General features: G+C 38.0%; 1 protein-coding gene across 1 annotated transcript in view; it reads left to right on the top strand.

Moving 5' to 3' along the window:
• Positions 1-4,435: 4,435 nt before the first annotated feature.
• Noc3l (NOC3-like DNA replication regulator) overlaps positions 4,436-17,737 on the top strand; it is a 30,948-nt gene continuing 17,646 nt past the window's right edge. The window contains exons 1-6 of the mRNA XM_005407529.1: positions 4,436-4,713; positions 6,093-6,300; positions 8,236-8,368; positions 11,623-11,780; positions 12,596-12,649; positions 14,306-14,436. Of these exons, the coding sequence (XP_005407586.1) occupies positions 4,705-4,713; positions 6,093-6,300; positions 8,236-8,368; positions 11,623-11,780; positions 12,596-12,649; positions 14,306-14,436 (693 nt within the window). The 5' untranslated portion in view covers positions 4,436-4,704. The remainder of the gene's footprint in view (positions 4,714-6,092; positions 6,301-8,235; positions 8,369-11,622; positions 11,781-12,595; positions 12,650-14,305; positions 14,437-17,737) is intronic.

Genomic DNA, 17,737 nt, shown 5'->3' with positions numbered 1-17,737 from the left:
TACTTGCGTGACCTTGCTATGCATATATTATCCCATGTATCTTTACTTTGTCATTTCTACAGTCTCCTTTAAAATATATATTACTCTATCATTTTCTCTAAAGGAGCTTTTCTTTATGTTCTAGTAACTACAGATCTCTTCTAGCATTCTCTGTTTGGTTATGCATAATTGTCTTTCTCAACTATATAATTTTTGCTCAGCTATATCTTAACATTTTTAAAGGTAGAGGTCATGACATATGTCTCTTCAAATTCTTGATGCTGGAATTTTGGAGATTTGCATTAATAATACCATATCAATTTTTTCATTGGGAAAATAAAATATCTACTTTGAACCTGTTTATGGGCTTTTAGTTTCTAGATGGTAATCAGTCATTTGAAGGAAAACTAAAGGTACAATATATCTGTTCCTCACATAGGAAGAGATATATCAGAATGAAATCCAATTACAATCAGATAAGATTCAGATAGTTTGTCCATATCTCTACATTTCTGCAAAGATAGTTCTCAAGTGACACAATGGTATGATCATAAAGAACTCACATTATAAGATGACACAAATGGAATCATTACTACCTCTGGCTTAGTTATTTTTCTCTTGTTGCTGAGACATAATACTCAACACCCAAATACCCTTTCCTCCCTTAAGAAAAGAAAGTTTTATTTAGCTCACAGTTTGTAATCAGCTGGCTCCAAGGTGGGGTGGCATGGCACAAGGACAATAGCTCAAGGTGTCAGAAGACAGCAAAAGCAACAAGAGCAAAAGTGTTGGGGGGTGATCCTTCATACCTACACCATCTCTGTGCCCTCCTCTTGCAAAGGCTCAGGATGAATACAAAGGACCCTGGTTCCCTGCTGAGTCACATAGTTAACCCAAATTTCTCAAGTTGACACAATGAACAACATCCTAGAGTGGTAAGGGCATGTTCTTCTCACCCCAGGATGTAGAACTGAATTACTTAGTTAAGCTTCTGGACTCCACAAGTTGACCGAGTGTATCAGCCATAACAACCTCTTAATAGCTTTTGGTTTCTATTGAGTTCATTGGTAGCCATGCAACTGAGTTCTAGATTCTTGATAACAGATTCTAAATTATAAGTAGATTCTTTATTTATTTTAAAGAGAGTAGTACATGAGAAACAAACAAACAAAAAAATAGAACAGTAGCAGCATAAAAAATATGGAATGCTTCATGAATTTGTGCGTCATTCTTGTGCAGGGGCTAGACTAATCCCTGTATCGTCCCAATTTTAGTATATGTGCTGCTGAAGCAAGCACATAAATAGATTCTTTTTACAAATCAGTAGGTGACAGATTTAGAATTCTATAAGACTGATACCTCAGAATTATTTTTTATTAAAGACCTTTGATTTAGTACTCAAGGTAACTTTAAATCATAGTGAAATATTTCTTTCCTTAACTACTATATTTTGCCAAATATATAAACAGAGATTGTGGACTCCTTTCCTCTCCCAAATTTTAGGAAGGGAAACATAAAGACAGTTGAATATGGTTAAGCACTTTGACTTAAGGGAGGCTATGTATTGCCCAACTCTATGGGCTAGGTACTCTCAATGATTTGTAGTGATAGAATTATTGTTTTTGTTTTTGCCTATTAAGTATCGCATTAGGGTGAGCTGTCATGCAGCCTGCCTGATTCTTTTATGTCCAAGATAATCCAGGATGATGACACTTTTGTTTTCTAATTTGGGATACAAAGGGATGGGCTTCTTTCATCATCATATTAATATTTCTAAGAGGCAAACATTCAAGTACTCTCCTTTTATAAATAACATAAATTATCTCATGGACTGGAGTACCAGAATCTATATTGTACTGTACCAGTTTAGTGGCAGTTTTCAAATATATTTGTTTATAAAAGAAGCAAGAGGAATAGGAGGAGGGGGAGGAAAAGAAGGGGAAGTAAAGATAAAAATAAGAAGAGGAAGAGGAGAAGGAAAAGGAGGAAGAACTATAATATGGTGAAGGGCCATGAAAGTCCTGGCTTTTTCTCTGGAGTGTTGGGATCCTAGCTCTTTGTATCTGAATGATACAGGGAATTTTTGAAGAACTGCAAAAGAAAAAGTAGTTTACTTTTCAACATGGTGATTTGAAGTCTCATGGGTTCCATGGAGAGATGTCTAAAAGGTTGTTGACTATAAGACTGTAGCTTGGAGGAGAGGTGTGGATTGAGCAAAACATCTTGGCAATAGACAGATTGATGAGAACATTCTGGAAGGGCAAATAGAACAAGAAGGGAAATAGAAAGTGGGCCAAGTAGAACCTTGAGAATCTCCTACATTGAACAGGCATGAAGACAAAGGAACAGAAGGAGAAGGAGAACCTTGGGAAGAGTGTTGGGAGGGCAAAGGAAAACATTCTAATGTGACAAAGGATACATATATAGTATAAAATGCTATACAGACAGATCCAATGAAGTTAAAAAATGAGAAATGTAATGTTAGGTACACTTAGAAAACTCTTACAATTTGATCTTAATGAAATCAGTTTCAGTGAAAAGTTATAGGCTGAGTCAGATGGGTTCTTTTGTTTTAGAGACAGGGTCTGTGTAGTTCAGGCTGGCTTTGGGCTAACTATGTAGCTCAGGCTGGCCTCGAACTCAGTGATCCTCCTGCCTCTGTCTCCTGAGTTCTGGCATTACAGGCGTGCACCACCATGCCCAGTTTAAGAGCTTTTTGTTTTGCATTGTTCTTTATTTGATTGCTACACTGGGGATTGAACCCGGGGCAAGAGATTTGAATATATTTATAGGCTAAGGGATAGAATATATTATGAAAAAGAGGATAAGAATGAAGAAAGGATAATTATACAAGAGTCTGAAGAAGCTTGCCTGAGTTGGTTCTGAACTGGAATTACTTGGAAAGTCTAGATGGAAATTTGAAAGGATGGGAGTGCCTGAAGATATGATGAAAGATCTGGGAAAGAATTCCAGCACTTGAGAAGAACACAGGCTGATGTTTTCAATTTGTTAGGTGAGGTAATACTCCAGTGGGACAGGCTCTGCTGTTCTTTCAAAGGCAGGGTGTGGAAGGAGAGAGCAAAGGGAAACTGGAAGGGAGGTGGAAAGAAGAATGCAGTTAGAAGGAGATTCTTGGTCTTTGAGCAGGGATGCAGATGTTGGCAGGTTTCTTCTCAGTCTTTCTAAGACCAATGGCATCAATGACCTTAGAAATATTGGAGCCTGTGCTGGCTTTTTTACCTGCTCTGGATTGTGAGGCCAATTGTCCCAGGCATGTGGCCAAGAGTCACATGCTAGCTGGGCACAGGAGCATACACTAGTAATTCCAGCACTCTGGGAGGTTGAGGCAGGAGGATTGCAGTTCGAGACAGCCTGGGCAATCTGGCAACTTAGAGAGAGCCTGTCTCAAAATAAAAATTAAAAAAAGGTGAGGTGGGAGGGCTTGGGATATAATTCAGTGTAAAGGCCTTGGGTTCAATTCCTAGTACTCGGGGAAAAACTCACATACTTAAAATACACACACCCCAGCAACCTATTGAGGAATCCTCCTGTCTCTCAGGAGCTATTCCTAGTCCCTATTCCCCCATTCCATTCCTATCCCCCATTCCTTTTCTCTCAGGAGCTATTCTTATTCCCCATTCTTTCATTTCTAGTTCCCGTTCCTTTTCTCCAATAAATTTTCCTACTGTTAAAACACACACACACACACAAACCTGAAATTGAATCCTTTAATTTATTCCAGGAAAAAGGGTCTTGGGAGACAAGAATTTGAAAAACACTCTTGCAATGCATAAATCTTCCTGTAAGAATTAACGACTTTGGCAGAAGCAGGTAAGTAGAATTTACCCAAAGGTAATGATTATAAGATGATGAAATCCAGATGAGTCTCACAGATACAGTTCTTTATCAGATAATGGCTGAAGTTAAAGAAAATAAACACTTTTCAAAATAAAACAGTAAAAATCGTACACTTTTGGGTAATAGGTGATAAGAAATCACTTGTCATTCCACAAACACATCCAGAGTACCTTTGAGGGGGGAGCGATAAACACAAGGAATAAGCCTCACTCTGTCCTCCTCTTACGAAGGAAAAAGATTAGGAAAATCAGGACATTTAACAAGACGAGCCACGTGAGTGACGATGGGCACAGAACACAGTAAAATGATGTAAAGAGTAAAGTCCTCACATTCTGAGAGGAGGACCATTATTTCCTCAAAAAACAAAACAAAACAAAACAAAACTGGTCGAGAGCCAAAGAACCAGAGTTAAGGAAGCTCTTAAGAAATCCGTGCCTAGGGGCTGGGGATTTAGCTCAGTGGCAAAGCGCCTGCCTGGCAAGTGCAAGGTCGTGAGTTCGGTTCCCGGTACCAGAGAAAAACCAAAAAAAAAAAAAAAAAAAAAAAAAACTGGTCGAGAGCCAAAGAACCAGAGTTAAGGAAGCTCTTAAGAAATCCGTGCCTCCGCCGCCAGCCGCCCCTGGCTCGGGTGCCAATCTGGGCGCAGCCTCCGCGGGCGGCGGGGCAGTCACCGCGAGGGGGCGTGCGTCTGACCTGCCTACGGAAGTCCCGCCTCCCACTTCCGTCAGTGGAGGATGGGGCGGGTCTGGAGGCCGCTTCCGGGTCTGGAGGTTTGGCGGATTCAGCACGTGTGTCAGTCCCGCGGATTCCTGGATTACCTTTTCTCTTAGTGAATTTGTTAGGTCGGGGCTTCCTTCAGGCCTAAGGATGAAGGCGGTAAGTATCCACCGGAGTCCAGTTCCGGCACCTTAAGGACTACTTTGGCTAATAGAGTCCCAGCTTGGTTTACCTTTTCAGCCTCGTACAGGGGACGGTGGCCTCGATGGGGGTCTCTGCAGGATTTGTGTAAGGTCAGCCTTCAGGTCCTTGCCGGTTTCTTCATCGCCCCACTGTGTGCTCTCACGACTTCAGGGGGCCGCACTGGGACAGGCACTGAGTCATGCATCCACAGAATGGCTTTTTTAGGGTCTCGCTATGCAGTTCAGGCTGGCCTTGAGCTTACTTTGTAGCCCAGGCTGGTCTCGAACTCACATCGATCCTCCTGCCTCTGCCTCCCGAGTGCTGGGATTACAGGCGTGCGTGAACACGCCGGGCCAGAATGTCAGACTTTGAAGGGTTATTCTAGGCCGCGTTTCGAACCCTTTTCATACAGATGAGAAGCAGGGTGTGCCCCTTAATGAGTGTATGATATAATTAGTGGACCTGAAACCAGTCCATTTGAAGGACAAGGAGATAGGAAAGCGAGATAGAAAAGCTAGTAATTTACCCTGATTCTCATTGAAAATTAAGTAGTGCTGGGATTTGGATTCCTTGAATGAAGGGTCACAGGGAATTCAGTTTTGCTTTTCTTAGTTTAGGGGTCTTTGGCAAATGTCCTAATCTCTGTGGTTTTGTCTCTTCAGAGAAATGTGAGGAAAACAGCACTCACTAGGTTGTTGGAGGTAATTTGTTGGAGCACTTTATCAATGATAAAACAGTATATAAATGTTGGTCACTGGTCATTTTTTTTTCAAAATATGTTAAACAGCATGAAGTCGTGAGTTCGATTCTTGGTAACAAACAAGCAAAACTGCAGGTGTGCCTGTCCCTGAATAACTGTTTACCAAGAGTCAAGAGACTGTTAACTTTTCTTAAGATGTTAGACCCTTATAGTGGCTATGAATTCTAGTCCCAGGAAAGCCTCAGGTGGAACAACTGATGCTCTAATGCCATTCTGTAGGATTACTTTTATAGTTTGATTTTAACTTTTCTTTCTTTTTAATTATTTATTTATTTTTGCGGATTGATTGGAGGACCCTTGTGCTGAGGTACATCTTCAACCCTTTTTTATTGTTTATTTTGAGACAGGATCTCGCTAAGTTGCTGAATTGCCCAGACTGGTCAAATTTGTGATCCTCCCGATTTAGTCTTCCAGAGTGCTGGGATTACCAGGGTGGAGCCACTGTGCTTGGTTTTAGCTCTTAATATGTGTTATCTAGGGCTGTGAGGCATTAAAATACTGGAATTGATCTGATGAAATTTAAAATCAGTTCTTTCCAACCTGATTTTAAAAAGAAAACGATAGAAATTTCTCACCCTTTGTTACTGTTTTGTAGAGAAGAAATAAAAAACAGGTCCCAAGCTTTCGAAAGTTACTGAAAACTAGTAAAGTCAAACTTGAAAACAAGCTGAAGAATAAGCAATTCAAACAACAAAGCTCTCTCAAGAAATACCGAAAAGAACAGAGGAAACTAAGGCAAGCTGTAAAAGATGCTGTATCTAAAAATCCCATCCCATTGGAGGACCCAAAGAAAATACGACCAGGTAATTGTGAGAGCAGTCACATCACCTAGTTTCCATTGAATTATTCTGAAATGTTCATTATGGAAATAACTTTGCTTTGTAGTAATTACTCCTGTTGTTCTCAGATCTTCCTAAGAGTAGTTAAGGAGAGTAGTCCTGATGTGTTATCACAGTCAGTATGATGGAACATTCCAATGTAGTATTCAGAGTGAGAAATATGAGCCTCTGCTTTTAGTTTGTCTATAAAACAAATCTAAAGATGCAGTACTTGGACATCAGACAGCCATGTGAATAAACACTGGGCATTTTGCCAGTGCTTCCACCTTGCCCCTCACCGATACTTAGGTCAGGTAAGAGCACTGATTTTTGTCTAATGCACTGTCTTCATAGTGTTGTCAGGTTTCATTTCCTTTCTAAATTTTTGGCTTTTCTTTTTACTTTTAAACTAGGAGTAAAATTGAGCTGTAATTATTGAAATTATTTTGTAATACTATACAAGGACTCCTGCTTCTCAAAACTAAAAGTTGCCAGTTCTACAGCTTTACTGGTACTTTCAGGATGTTCGTATATGACTTTGTCTGTTTGCTGAATAACCACTCTTAAAGTGTTCATCTCATTCAATCCTGACGTAGTTTGATCCCTTGACCACTTATTACTGTGATGTGTGAAAGGTCATTAGACTAGAAGTCAGGAAGAGGCTTTTCTCTTAATTTTGTTACTTGTTAGGTATGTGAACTTGGTTTATCACTTAATTTCTAAATACTTTAAAAAATGAACTGGCTGCGTTGACACTTTTAAAGAGATCTTCTAGGTTTTACACGCTTTAAGTATGGTGTGCTAATAATACCACAATAAAAGCAAAAGATTTCTTTATTATAGTTCAGCATCTGACCTGTCAGACAGCTTAATAGACGAGAATAGGGAAATGATAGATGCAAGTGCTATTTAATCTGATATGGGAGATAGAAGTTCTTAGCTTAGCCCTTCTCATAAAAGTAGGAAGCTAAGTCCTCTGAGTATAAAGTGGGGATGGGATGGAAAGTGTGATGATACATGAAAAAGTATTCTGTGGAAGAGCAAAAGTTGGCCAAGGAAACTAATTGCTGGTATGTTTGAGAAATAAAATGCTCATTCAAGGCAGATGGAAATTTGATTCTGTGCAGTGTGTATATTTATATAGCAATGCTTACCAGTCTTACTGCTACCTGGAAGAATTTAAATTCTGTTCGTGACCTCTCTCAGATTCTTTTTTTTTTTTTCTAGTTGAGTCCTCAGTGTTTGTAAGGTTTTTGGCACAATTTGGCGTTCTTTTTCTGTTTTTGTTTTTGTTTCTTTTAATCAAAAAGAAAAAGACAGCAAGCAACCAAGACAATGAACAGAAAAGGAAATTAAATAATCTGTAGTAGATTTTTGTCAGATGGGAATGTCTCAAGTATAGAAAAAAAAAGTACTTGAGAATATTGGCATAAAAATGATTGACGTGGTTACTGTGCAGTCACTGTGGGATAGTGAAGACAGCACGTTGGTAGATAAAGGTGAGTAGTTGAAGGATTGAAGATTTGTGTATTTAGCTAATGAAGAAGTGAATTGGAAGTCACTGAGTGAGAGCTAGAAGGATAAAAGGTTGTACCCACAGTAGAGTGAGGACCAAGGTTTGGGACATACCCTTGGAGAGTGTAGCTGAAGTAGAATGGAAGCAAAAGTTTTTAGAGATAGAAGAAGCAAAGGGACTAAATCACTGGTTCTCAGGTGCCCCAAGAGACATCTCAGAATATGTAAAACATTTACTTTTTGTTGTTACAAGGACCTGGGGATGCTCTTGGCATCCCAGTACCACAAAGAATTACTGTATTGTGCCCAATATGTTAGGAGTACTCCCGTTAGAAACACTGGGCTGAGGGCTAGAAAAACTTAAACTGTACATGTGAAGAGAGTTCTAAATGACTAAATTTACAGTTAAAAGGTTGGAGGAGGAAGAGAAGGAAGAAGAGGAAGCCCTGCCTTTGGACATGATGGATGAAGATGATTTACAGTTAATGAAGGACTTAGGACAAAGAGCATCTTTTTTAACAAGAGATCTTTCTTCTAGGTAATACTTCATTTGGATTCTCACTTACAAACTTGGTTCTGAATTTTATTTAGATGGCTAATTCAAGATGTTCACCTCGGAGCAGTGTTTACAAAGAGTAAACTGTTACTCGGTTTATTTTCTGAGTAAAGGGAATTTGAATCTGAACAGGGAAGTATAGTGAATGGGGAAGAATGCTGTTCTATGGGAGTAATTCACAGAACAGTCCTGAGTTCTTTCTGACCATGATCTCAATGCCATTAGCTTCTTAGCTAGATGTTAGTCTCATTTCCATAGGGAAAACTGGTTCTTCCCCCACAAAGTCTGTGCTATACTTTGAAAGATCTTGGAAATGTGAAAAAACACAATGTTATCCTTGGGTCTGCAGGATATTATTCAGAGGAAATCTGTTATAATTTTCACCTTTATTTTCCATCTAAAAGGAAAGCTAGATGTAGCTATAGTTTTGAGTCTTTGTGGTAGACTATCTACATAATTCATTTATTCAGTTGCTGTTTAAGTGCCTGCTGTGTGCCAGGATAATTCATTTATTCAGTTGCTCTAAAGTGCTAATATCCATATATCTGTTGATAATTGTATATCAGTAGATGGTTTTACTTTTCCCTATAATTGACTCTTGAACAATATGGCTTTGAACTGCATGCGTCTGCTTATATGTAGATTTTTTTTTGAAATTTGTGTTAGTTTGAAAAAACCCACAGAAGAATTGAGTAGCCTCCAATTATCAAATTGAAAGGTATGTCAAGAGTGTATAAAATATTTGTAATTATTAGTCCTTTTCTTTGTCTTTTTAAGACAGAGTTTCACTGTGCAGTTTAGGTTGACCATGAACTTACTTTGTAGCCCAGGCTGGTCTCAACTCAGCAGTCCTCCTGCCTCAGCCTCTGAGTGCTGGGATTATGGGCATGCACCACCACACCTGGTTTAGTCTTTTATTTGTACCATAAAATGTGCACAAATCTATTATAAAAAGTAAAATTTATTAAAATGTACACAAATAAATGGTCAACTCCTACATGACACAATTCCCAGTCAAGAGAAATATAACAAATGTAAGATGGGATATTAATTCATAAGTGTAAAATGAACTGGTACATACTGTATAGCTATTGATTTTATAGCAGCATCCTGTTACTGTTGCAATGAATTCAAGTGTTCCTTGTGTAATCATCTTTTATCTGTAAGGTTTCTAATCAGTAGCAGGCTATTAGTAATTAAACTTTTGGGGAGTTAAAAGTTATACTTGGATCTGGGTGTGGTGTGGCATGCTTGTAATCCCAGCACTGGGGAGGCTGAGGCAGGAGGATTGTTGTGAGTTCGAGACCATCGTGGGCTACAAAGTGAGCTCAAGGCCGGCCTGAACTGCATAGGGAGACCCTGTCTCAAAAAGACCAAAAAAAAAAAAAAAAAAAAGTTGGAGCAGGGCTTGGTGGTGCATATCTGTAATCTCAACACACTGGGAGACTAAGGCAAGAGGATCCTGAGTTTGAGCTTAGCCTGGACAGTTTAGCAAAACCTTTCTCAAAACCCTTTCTCAAAACCCTTAGCAAAACTCTTTCTCAAAAACATAAAAAGAATTAGTGATGTAGTTCGGTGCAAAGGCCCTGAGTTGAAACCCCAGTACTGCAAAAAACAAAACAAAACAAAAAAAGCCCCAACAAACAAACCCCAAAAAGTTGTACTTGGGTTTTTTGCTTTGCAGGAATAATGGAGTGCTCCTAACATCTGATTCCAAGCTCATTTCAAGGGTAAAAATGTTAAGTCTTTTTTGTGGGGTGGGTACTGGGAATTGAACTCAGGACCTCATGCTTGCTAAGCAGGCACTGCACTGCACCACTGAGCTAAATTCCTGGCCCCAATATGTTAAGACTTTAGGTACCTTTTAACATGTTCACTATGGGGCTGTAACTTGTCTTGCTGCAGAGCAGCTCTGATTTGAATTTGATTGTTTCTGCTGATTTGGTCCAGTGGTGATGGGTGCATGACTGTCCCATCAGGTGGCTTGTACCACTTCTCAGTAGGTCTTTGATTACAGTAATGCAAATAAATTTGCAGATTTAGCAGACCAGATGTCATTATATTGCAGTTCTTTAAGGAAAATATTAAAAAAGTTTGCCAGGGGTGCTTGTGTACACCTGTAATTCCAGCACTTGGGGGACTGAGGCAGGATGATTGCTGTGATTTGGAAGCTAGCCTGGACTACATAGTGAGACCGTGTCTAAAAAAAAAAACAGTATAAAAATATTATAATACAGCCTGTTTGTGTCATAGCAGTTGTAAATCCATATTATATGCTTTAGCAGTGGATTGCTTATGAGATTTCCATGTTAAAATTTAGAAAATTAATTATTGGTGAACTATTCATGAATATAAATAAATTTCTTTGAATTTAGTGAAATAAGTTTATAATTTTAATTGGTATGAGTATTATTTATATTTGGACAGTAATTATTCAGATTCATGCAACTAGGTAGATTTGGTCCATTCATAGATTCTTTATTAATTTTATTAGTGAAAGGACCAATAAAAGTGATTAGATCCATTTGTACCACCAGTGGTTCAAGCTGCCCAGTGGGTTCAAGCCAGTGGGACTGTGTTAAGATATACATATATTTTTTTTCAATTTTTATTTTTTACTAGTACATGTTTGCAGTACATTATGATTACAGTCTTTATGGGGAATTGGTACATGTAATAACACATCTAATTCTTTTTCCTCCTCTCCCTTCGTTCCATCTCTTAGTTTCCTTCCCTTGTACAAAAGAGTTCCATATTTCCTATTACCTATCTTTTATTTATTTTGCTGTTTACATTTTGGGTTTCTGACATAAGAGAAACAATGTGATATTTAAGCTTGTATATTTAGTTCACTTAACATTATGTTCTCAAGGTGCATACATTTTCTTGCAGATAACTCAAATTTGTCCTCCTTTATGACTAATTCTCCATTGTGTGTATAAATACCACATTTTCTTTGTCCATTCATCTGTTGATGGTCATGTAGGCCATTCCGTGATTTAGCTATTGTGAGTTGAATTGTGCTGCTATAAACACGGCTAAGCATATATCACTGTTATATGATGATTTTAACTCTGGGGAAGAGTCACAGAAGGGGAATAGTTGGGTTAGATGGATTATTTGTTTTTAGTTTTTGAGGAATCTCTAAACTGAACTCCATAATGGCTGTACTAGTTTACAGTTCCACCAACCCTTTAAGATATATTGAAATAGAAAATGGAATTATTTTTCTGCAGTGAGCCAGTTCATGCCAAGAAACGAAAGCATGAGCGCATCATAGATAAATATGAAAAAACACCAAGAACATTGCAAACTGCACCAGAGAAGGAACTGATTCACTTGCTTCCTATTAAAGATAAAAGTGGTATAATCCCACAGACCAGGGAGAAACCCGGTGAGTCTAATTGACTGATGTATTAGTTAAACTTTAGCTCCTAATATTGCAGCCTATTTTTTGATTCAAAGTTTAGTTTCATTTTGATGTTTGTTTATGTCTACATAAGGCATAGCTGCAATTAAGTCATATAGCAAGCTTGATGATTTTGACTAGAAGTAGAGATGATTGTATCAGGTGTCTATTGTACTATGAGTATAACTGAAGCTCAAGGTTAGATTTTCATTGCAAATAATTTATTTCACCAAACTCTTGCTTTGTTTTCTTTTGCAGTGCTGGGATCAAACCCCAGTGCCTTAAGTATACTATCAGCAAGCACTCTACCAGTGAGCTACATCCTAGCACAAAATTCTTTTGTTCTGATCATATTAATTATCTTTGACCTTCTTTTAAAAATGTGTATGATGTTTGTTTATTATAATCCAGGCTGGCCTTAAATTTATTATATAGCCCAGGATGGCCTTTAATTTGTGAGCCTTCTGCCGTAGTGGTAGGATTACAGGTGTGTGCCTCCATCCCCCATGACCAGCTTTAATGTATCTTTTTGTGTATGTTTGTAAAATAAACTACATAGGAAGAAATAAAAAATAAGAAGTTACATGGTTTATTGCATAGCACACACTCATAAAACTAGGAAGGAAATCTAGGCAGGAAATAAATACCACCTTTTATTGTGCTCCCTTGAGTGATTAATTGCTCCTTCCCCATAGATATAATCACTGTCTTGAGTTTTGTGATAAACATTTCCCTGTTTTTCTTAATGCTCTCATGACTTATATTATCACAATTTTAATACATACATTTTGCTCAAATAGTTATTGCCAGTAACAAAGATGAAGAGGATCAAGAAGATCTGGAACTTGAGGAAGGTAATAGGGTGCATCCTTACAGTGACTAAATTGTTAATTCAGAATTAAATGTTTTACATAATAATAAATGTGAGTTAATTTTCGGCAAGATCCAGTATGTATATTTTGGAGTACTGCTATTTAAAAGTGATTTTGAGGGGCTTGGGGTTTAGCTCAGTGGCACAGCACCTGCCTGGCAAGCACAAGGTCGTGAGTTTGATTCCCGGTACTGGGGGAAAAAAAAAAGAAAGTCATTTTGAACATTTTTCCACATTTGAAAGTCATATCTTGTGGATTTTTTTGTCTTTTTTCAGACAGGGTCTCTCTATGCAGTTCAGGCTAGCCTTAAGCTCATTTTGTAGCCCAGACTGATCTCTAACTTGCAATGATCCTCCTGCCACAGCCTCCCAAGTACTGGAATTATAGGCGTGTGCCACCATGCCTGGCTGGATTTTGATATTTTTTTTTCCTATGGAAGTTTTTACAAATTTTAATTGTTCCTGAATTTCTTTATATATATATATATATATATATATACACACACACACACACATATATATGTGTATATATATATCTATGTATATATATATATTTTAATGCAGTTCAGGGTGGCCTTGAGCTCACTTTATAGGCTGGTCTTGAACTTGTAAGGGTCTTCCTGCCTCAGCCTCCTGAGTACTGGGATTACAGGCGTGTGCCACCACGCCCAGCTTCTTTTAATTGTAAGATAAGGACCTACCTACTAATAAGTATTAACTTTTTAGCTTTAAATTACAAAAATAATTCTGTCATATGAATCATTAGTTCATTCGTAGAGCAATTATACTTGTTTAAATCACTGAATTTGGACTTCTAAAAACCAAAACAGTTTAAATAATACAAGTAAGGAAGGACAAATTTTATTGTTTGAAACTATATTTAAACTCCTGACAGAACTGGTTAAATTTTGCCTTCATTTAGTAAATCTCAATAATGAAAATGAAAATTGCAGGTCAGTTATTGAACTGTTTTCAGTCATCCATCATAAGCTCATTACAGATCATGTTTATGTGCTTATTAAATTTATTTTGGAGCTAGGGATACAGCTTAGCAGCACAGTGCCTGCCTGGCAAGCGCGAGGTTGTGAGTTCAATTCCCAGTACCAGAAAAAAAAGTTATTTGGGGTGAATTTCTTAAGCTGGACATATTTTTGTAATTGACAGTACTACATATAGTTGAGAACAAATAATAATATTCTGTGCTTTAAATCAGATTTCCCCTTTGCTTATTTCATATAAATTTATTGGGAGTTTATTAACATTGCAGTTAAGAATGTGAGCTGTAGAATAATATTCCCAGAGTTTGAATTCCATTTCTGTTAGGCTTATGAAATCAGCCCAGTTACTTTCTTTCCTTTTGCCCTCTATTTCCATTTTTTTTTTTTTTCTCCTGACTGAGAATCAAACTCAGAACCTTGTGCTTGCCAGGCAAGTGCTGTGCCACTGAGCTAAGTCCCCGGCCCTATTGCCTGTATTTCCTTATCTATAAAATGAGTCAAATGATGGTACCTGTTTTATACGATTGTTGAAAGGATGAGATATAGTAATGAATGTAAAATTCTTAGCTTTCATTGTTATCATTTTTCTTGGTTATTTATAAGTAAGGAATGTTTAAAAGAGAAAATTGCTTTTGTTTCAGAGATCACTGAAGAGCCTGTTCGAGAGCTGACGATAGAAGAACATTTGACTGAGAGGAAGAAGAAATTGCAGGCAAAGAAAATGCACATCGCAGCCTTGGCATCTGCAATATTGTCAGATCCAGAAAGTAACGTAGGTAGTATTTACTTCTTCAGGCTCTTCATATGAGGTATATTATAAATGTATTACATATTAAGATTCTCTTACTGCCTATTAACATGCACGAAGAGGACATAAAGGAACTGACAGTAGAGAGAATCTTAGCTTAATCCTACATCTGAATTTAATTTTTTTTTGTCTTTTTGAGACAGGGTCTTGCTGTGCAGTTGAGGCTGGCCTTGAGCTCACTTTGTGGGCCTAGCTGGTCTCGAACTTGCAACGATCCTCCTGCCTCAGCCTCCCCAGTGCTGGGATTACAGGCGTGTGCCACCACACCTGGCCTGAATTTCATTTCTATTGTAATCATAGAAAAGTCACTTAAACTCTGAGTCATACTTATTTTCCTCATTTCCAAGTGAAGATATCAGATTACTGTGGTAACTGTAAAAGTAGTATATAAACATTAAATGTGTTAGGGAGGAGCAACCTACTTGCAATTTTGCTGATCTATAGAGTTTTTTATAAGGAACATGCTACACAAAAGTTAGTAGAATACATATATATATATTTTTTTTCTTTTTAAATTATATTTAATTTTTTTGTGATAGGATCTCACTATGTAGCTCAGGCTGACCCAGTTAGCTTCAGGCTCTTAGCAGTCCTGCCTCAGCCTCTCAAGTGCTGGGATTACAGTTGTATGCCACTGTAATGGATTGATAACTGGTGGTCAACTTACAACCCCCAGCTGAACTGAGTAAGCGTGGTGCTGGGTATGGGAGGCTCACCTGGGCACTGTTGCCAGTAGCATAGGAGGCAGAACTGGAGAAGGATAAGGAGGCTGTTGGCAGCTGAAAGGCTTTTGGAGCTGGTAGAAGCTGTAAGGAGCTTGTCATGCTGGCTTTCCTGATGAACTTGGCTGTTTTCATCCTCCAAGGAGTTTAGGGCCTTGTTGGCACTGCGAATAGCTTCGGTTCACTTTGGGGAAGCTCTTGTTCTCACTCTGAGCATCACTTCCTTGCTCTAGAGGGGAAGAAGGTGCACAGCTCAGTCTCCTGAAGAAGCTTGCTGCATTGGCTTTCATGATGGGAACTCAGCTGTCTTCACCATTGGAGGAGCTTGGGACCTCACTGTTGCTGAGGATGGCTGTGGTACTTTTCAGGGGAGCTCTGGTTCTTACTTTGCATATCGCTTCCTGGCTCCAGTGTGGATCCCTCAGCCTCTGGCACAGATCCTTCATCCTGCTGATCTTTGATTCTACTTCCTAGATTCCACCACTGATCTTTGGGCCTTCGAAGCGCAGATTCATGAAACAGGCCTGCGTGAGATATTGTTACGGGCTCTGGGCCTCTAGTTGGACTCGTGGGAGGCATTATTATGAGCTCTAGGTCTTAAAGTGAACTCATGTAGAACATTATCGTGGGATCCAGGTCCTCAGCTGGATTCTTGGTCTATAGTGTGTGGACAGATATCCTGCACTCTTTTGTGTATCGTTCTTTGGGTGACTATTGTAAATACACATGTAAAATATGTAAAATTTTAAATTGTAAAATGTAATTTAAATTTCCTGTATTATATTATTGTTCCCCTTGCAAAAATAAGCACTAAACCAACACAGCCACCATGCTCAGCTGTTAGGAATATTTTAAGGGGAAAATATTTTAAGTGAAATAGGACCAGACTTACAGTGACTGGTTACTGATTCTTACATATACAATGTAGCGACAGAAGCAGTGATAGAACATGTGAACTCCAGAAACCTGAGGTTTAATGTTGCCTGTGCTAAGTACTGTTTGTGAGATGCTGCATAAGTCATTTTACCCAAGACTCAATTTCCTCATCTCCGAAAAAGAGATTAGTATCCATTGCAAAACTTTGTTGTGACTATTACATGAGAAGTTATAAATAATATCATAGAAAGTAATATTATTACTGGTATCTCCATCAACCTACTAGGACAAGTGTTTGTTGAATGATAAAGTAGATAATTTATACTTACAGAAAAAAGTTCATATAAATATTCTTTGGAGTAGTACTGGTCTTTTTCTGGTAAAGGGGAAAATCTGGAACAGAATCAGAGAAAAGGAATTGGAATATTTTTCACTTGTGTAGTCTTATTTAATTATTATAAAACTGTGGAGACACATCCTGTTGATTTCATTTTACAACTAAAATACATTTTACAATTTAAAATGCTTAATTGATTTTTTTTCCCAGATTTTAACAACCAGTAGGTCGGAATCCAGGTCTTCTAATAGTTTGGAGCCTTATGCTCATTTCACACAATTTAGGAAAGCAGATACATGGAGGTGTATTTATTGCACTTCTTGCTATGGCAAACAACCAGAACATTGCTTTTCAAGTTATTGCTTTTGCAGGGGGGTGTGGTAGTGCACATCTTTAATCCCAGTTACTTGGGAGTCTGAGGCAGGAAGACTGCAAGCTCAAAGTCAGCCTGGAAAACTTAATGAGACCATAATAAAGAAAAAAGTAGAACTGGGATATAGCTCAGTGGTAGAGTACTAGCTTAGCATGTGTAAGATCCTGTGTTCCATCCTTAGTAGTACAAAAAACAAAAACAAAAACAAAAAAACCCCACAGAAAACCAAAATATTCTGGCAGGCAGTAGTAATTCATCAAAGCAAGCACATTAGTTGAAAACATTTTTTTTTTTACTTCTGCATAACATCATATTATGTTTGTATGAGTCTTGTTGAAATTGATGTGGCTGACTATATTATATATATTTAATTCTTGATTGAGTCGTGTGTATGATTAATATATTTGATTGGTGTGTATGACATTTTAACTTGTTATAAAGAGTTTAGGAAAATAAAACATGCTTTCAGAAAACTCAGTGTAAAAGAATTTGTAAAAATAGGTAAGTTAACAGAGTTAAACTTTTTACTTTATTTTTGTTATTATGATTATGATTATGATGATTATTATTATTTTTGTCTTTGCGACAAGGTCTCGCTATGCAGTTCAGGCTGGCCTTGACCTTGCTTTGTAGTCCATGCTGGTCTCGAACTCAGAGTGATCCTTCTGCCTCAGCCGCCCAAGTGCTGGGATTACAAGGGTGCAGCATCACACCTGGCCAAAGTTAAACTTTTCGATAAACCCTTTATTTTTCCAATTACTTGTATAATGAAAACCTGTTCACCCTAAATTTAAATGATGTGTCTGTTGGTACATGAACATTGTTTGGAGAGTTGCTTGTGTCCTGACTAAACTTCTGATGATTAGGTGAATTCAAACTTACTGTACCACATATGAGGCTGTGTTTCTTTCAGAGTTGTTTTGCCGTGATTTCTGTAGTCTTATAAGTGATTTCTTT

The sequence above is a fragment of the Chinchilla lanigera genome, unplaced genomic scaffold (genome assembly GCF_000276665.1).
Source record: "Chinchilla lanigera isolate Chin_1 unplaced genomic scaffold, ChiLan1.0 scaffold00106, whole genome shotgun sequence".
Lineage (NCBI taxonomy): Eukaryota > Metazoa > Chordata > Mammalia > Rodentia > Chinchillidae > Chinchilla > Chinchilla lanigera.
This window is presented reverse-complemented; position numbering and strand designations above follow the sequence as displayed.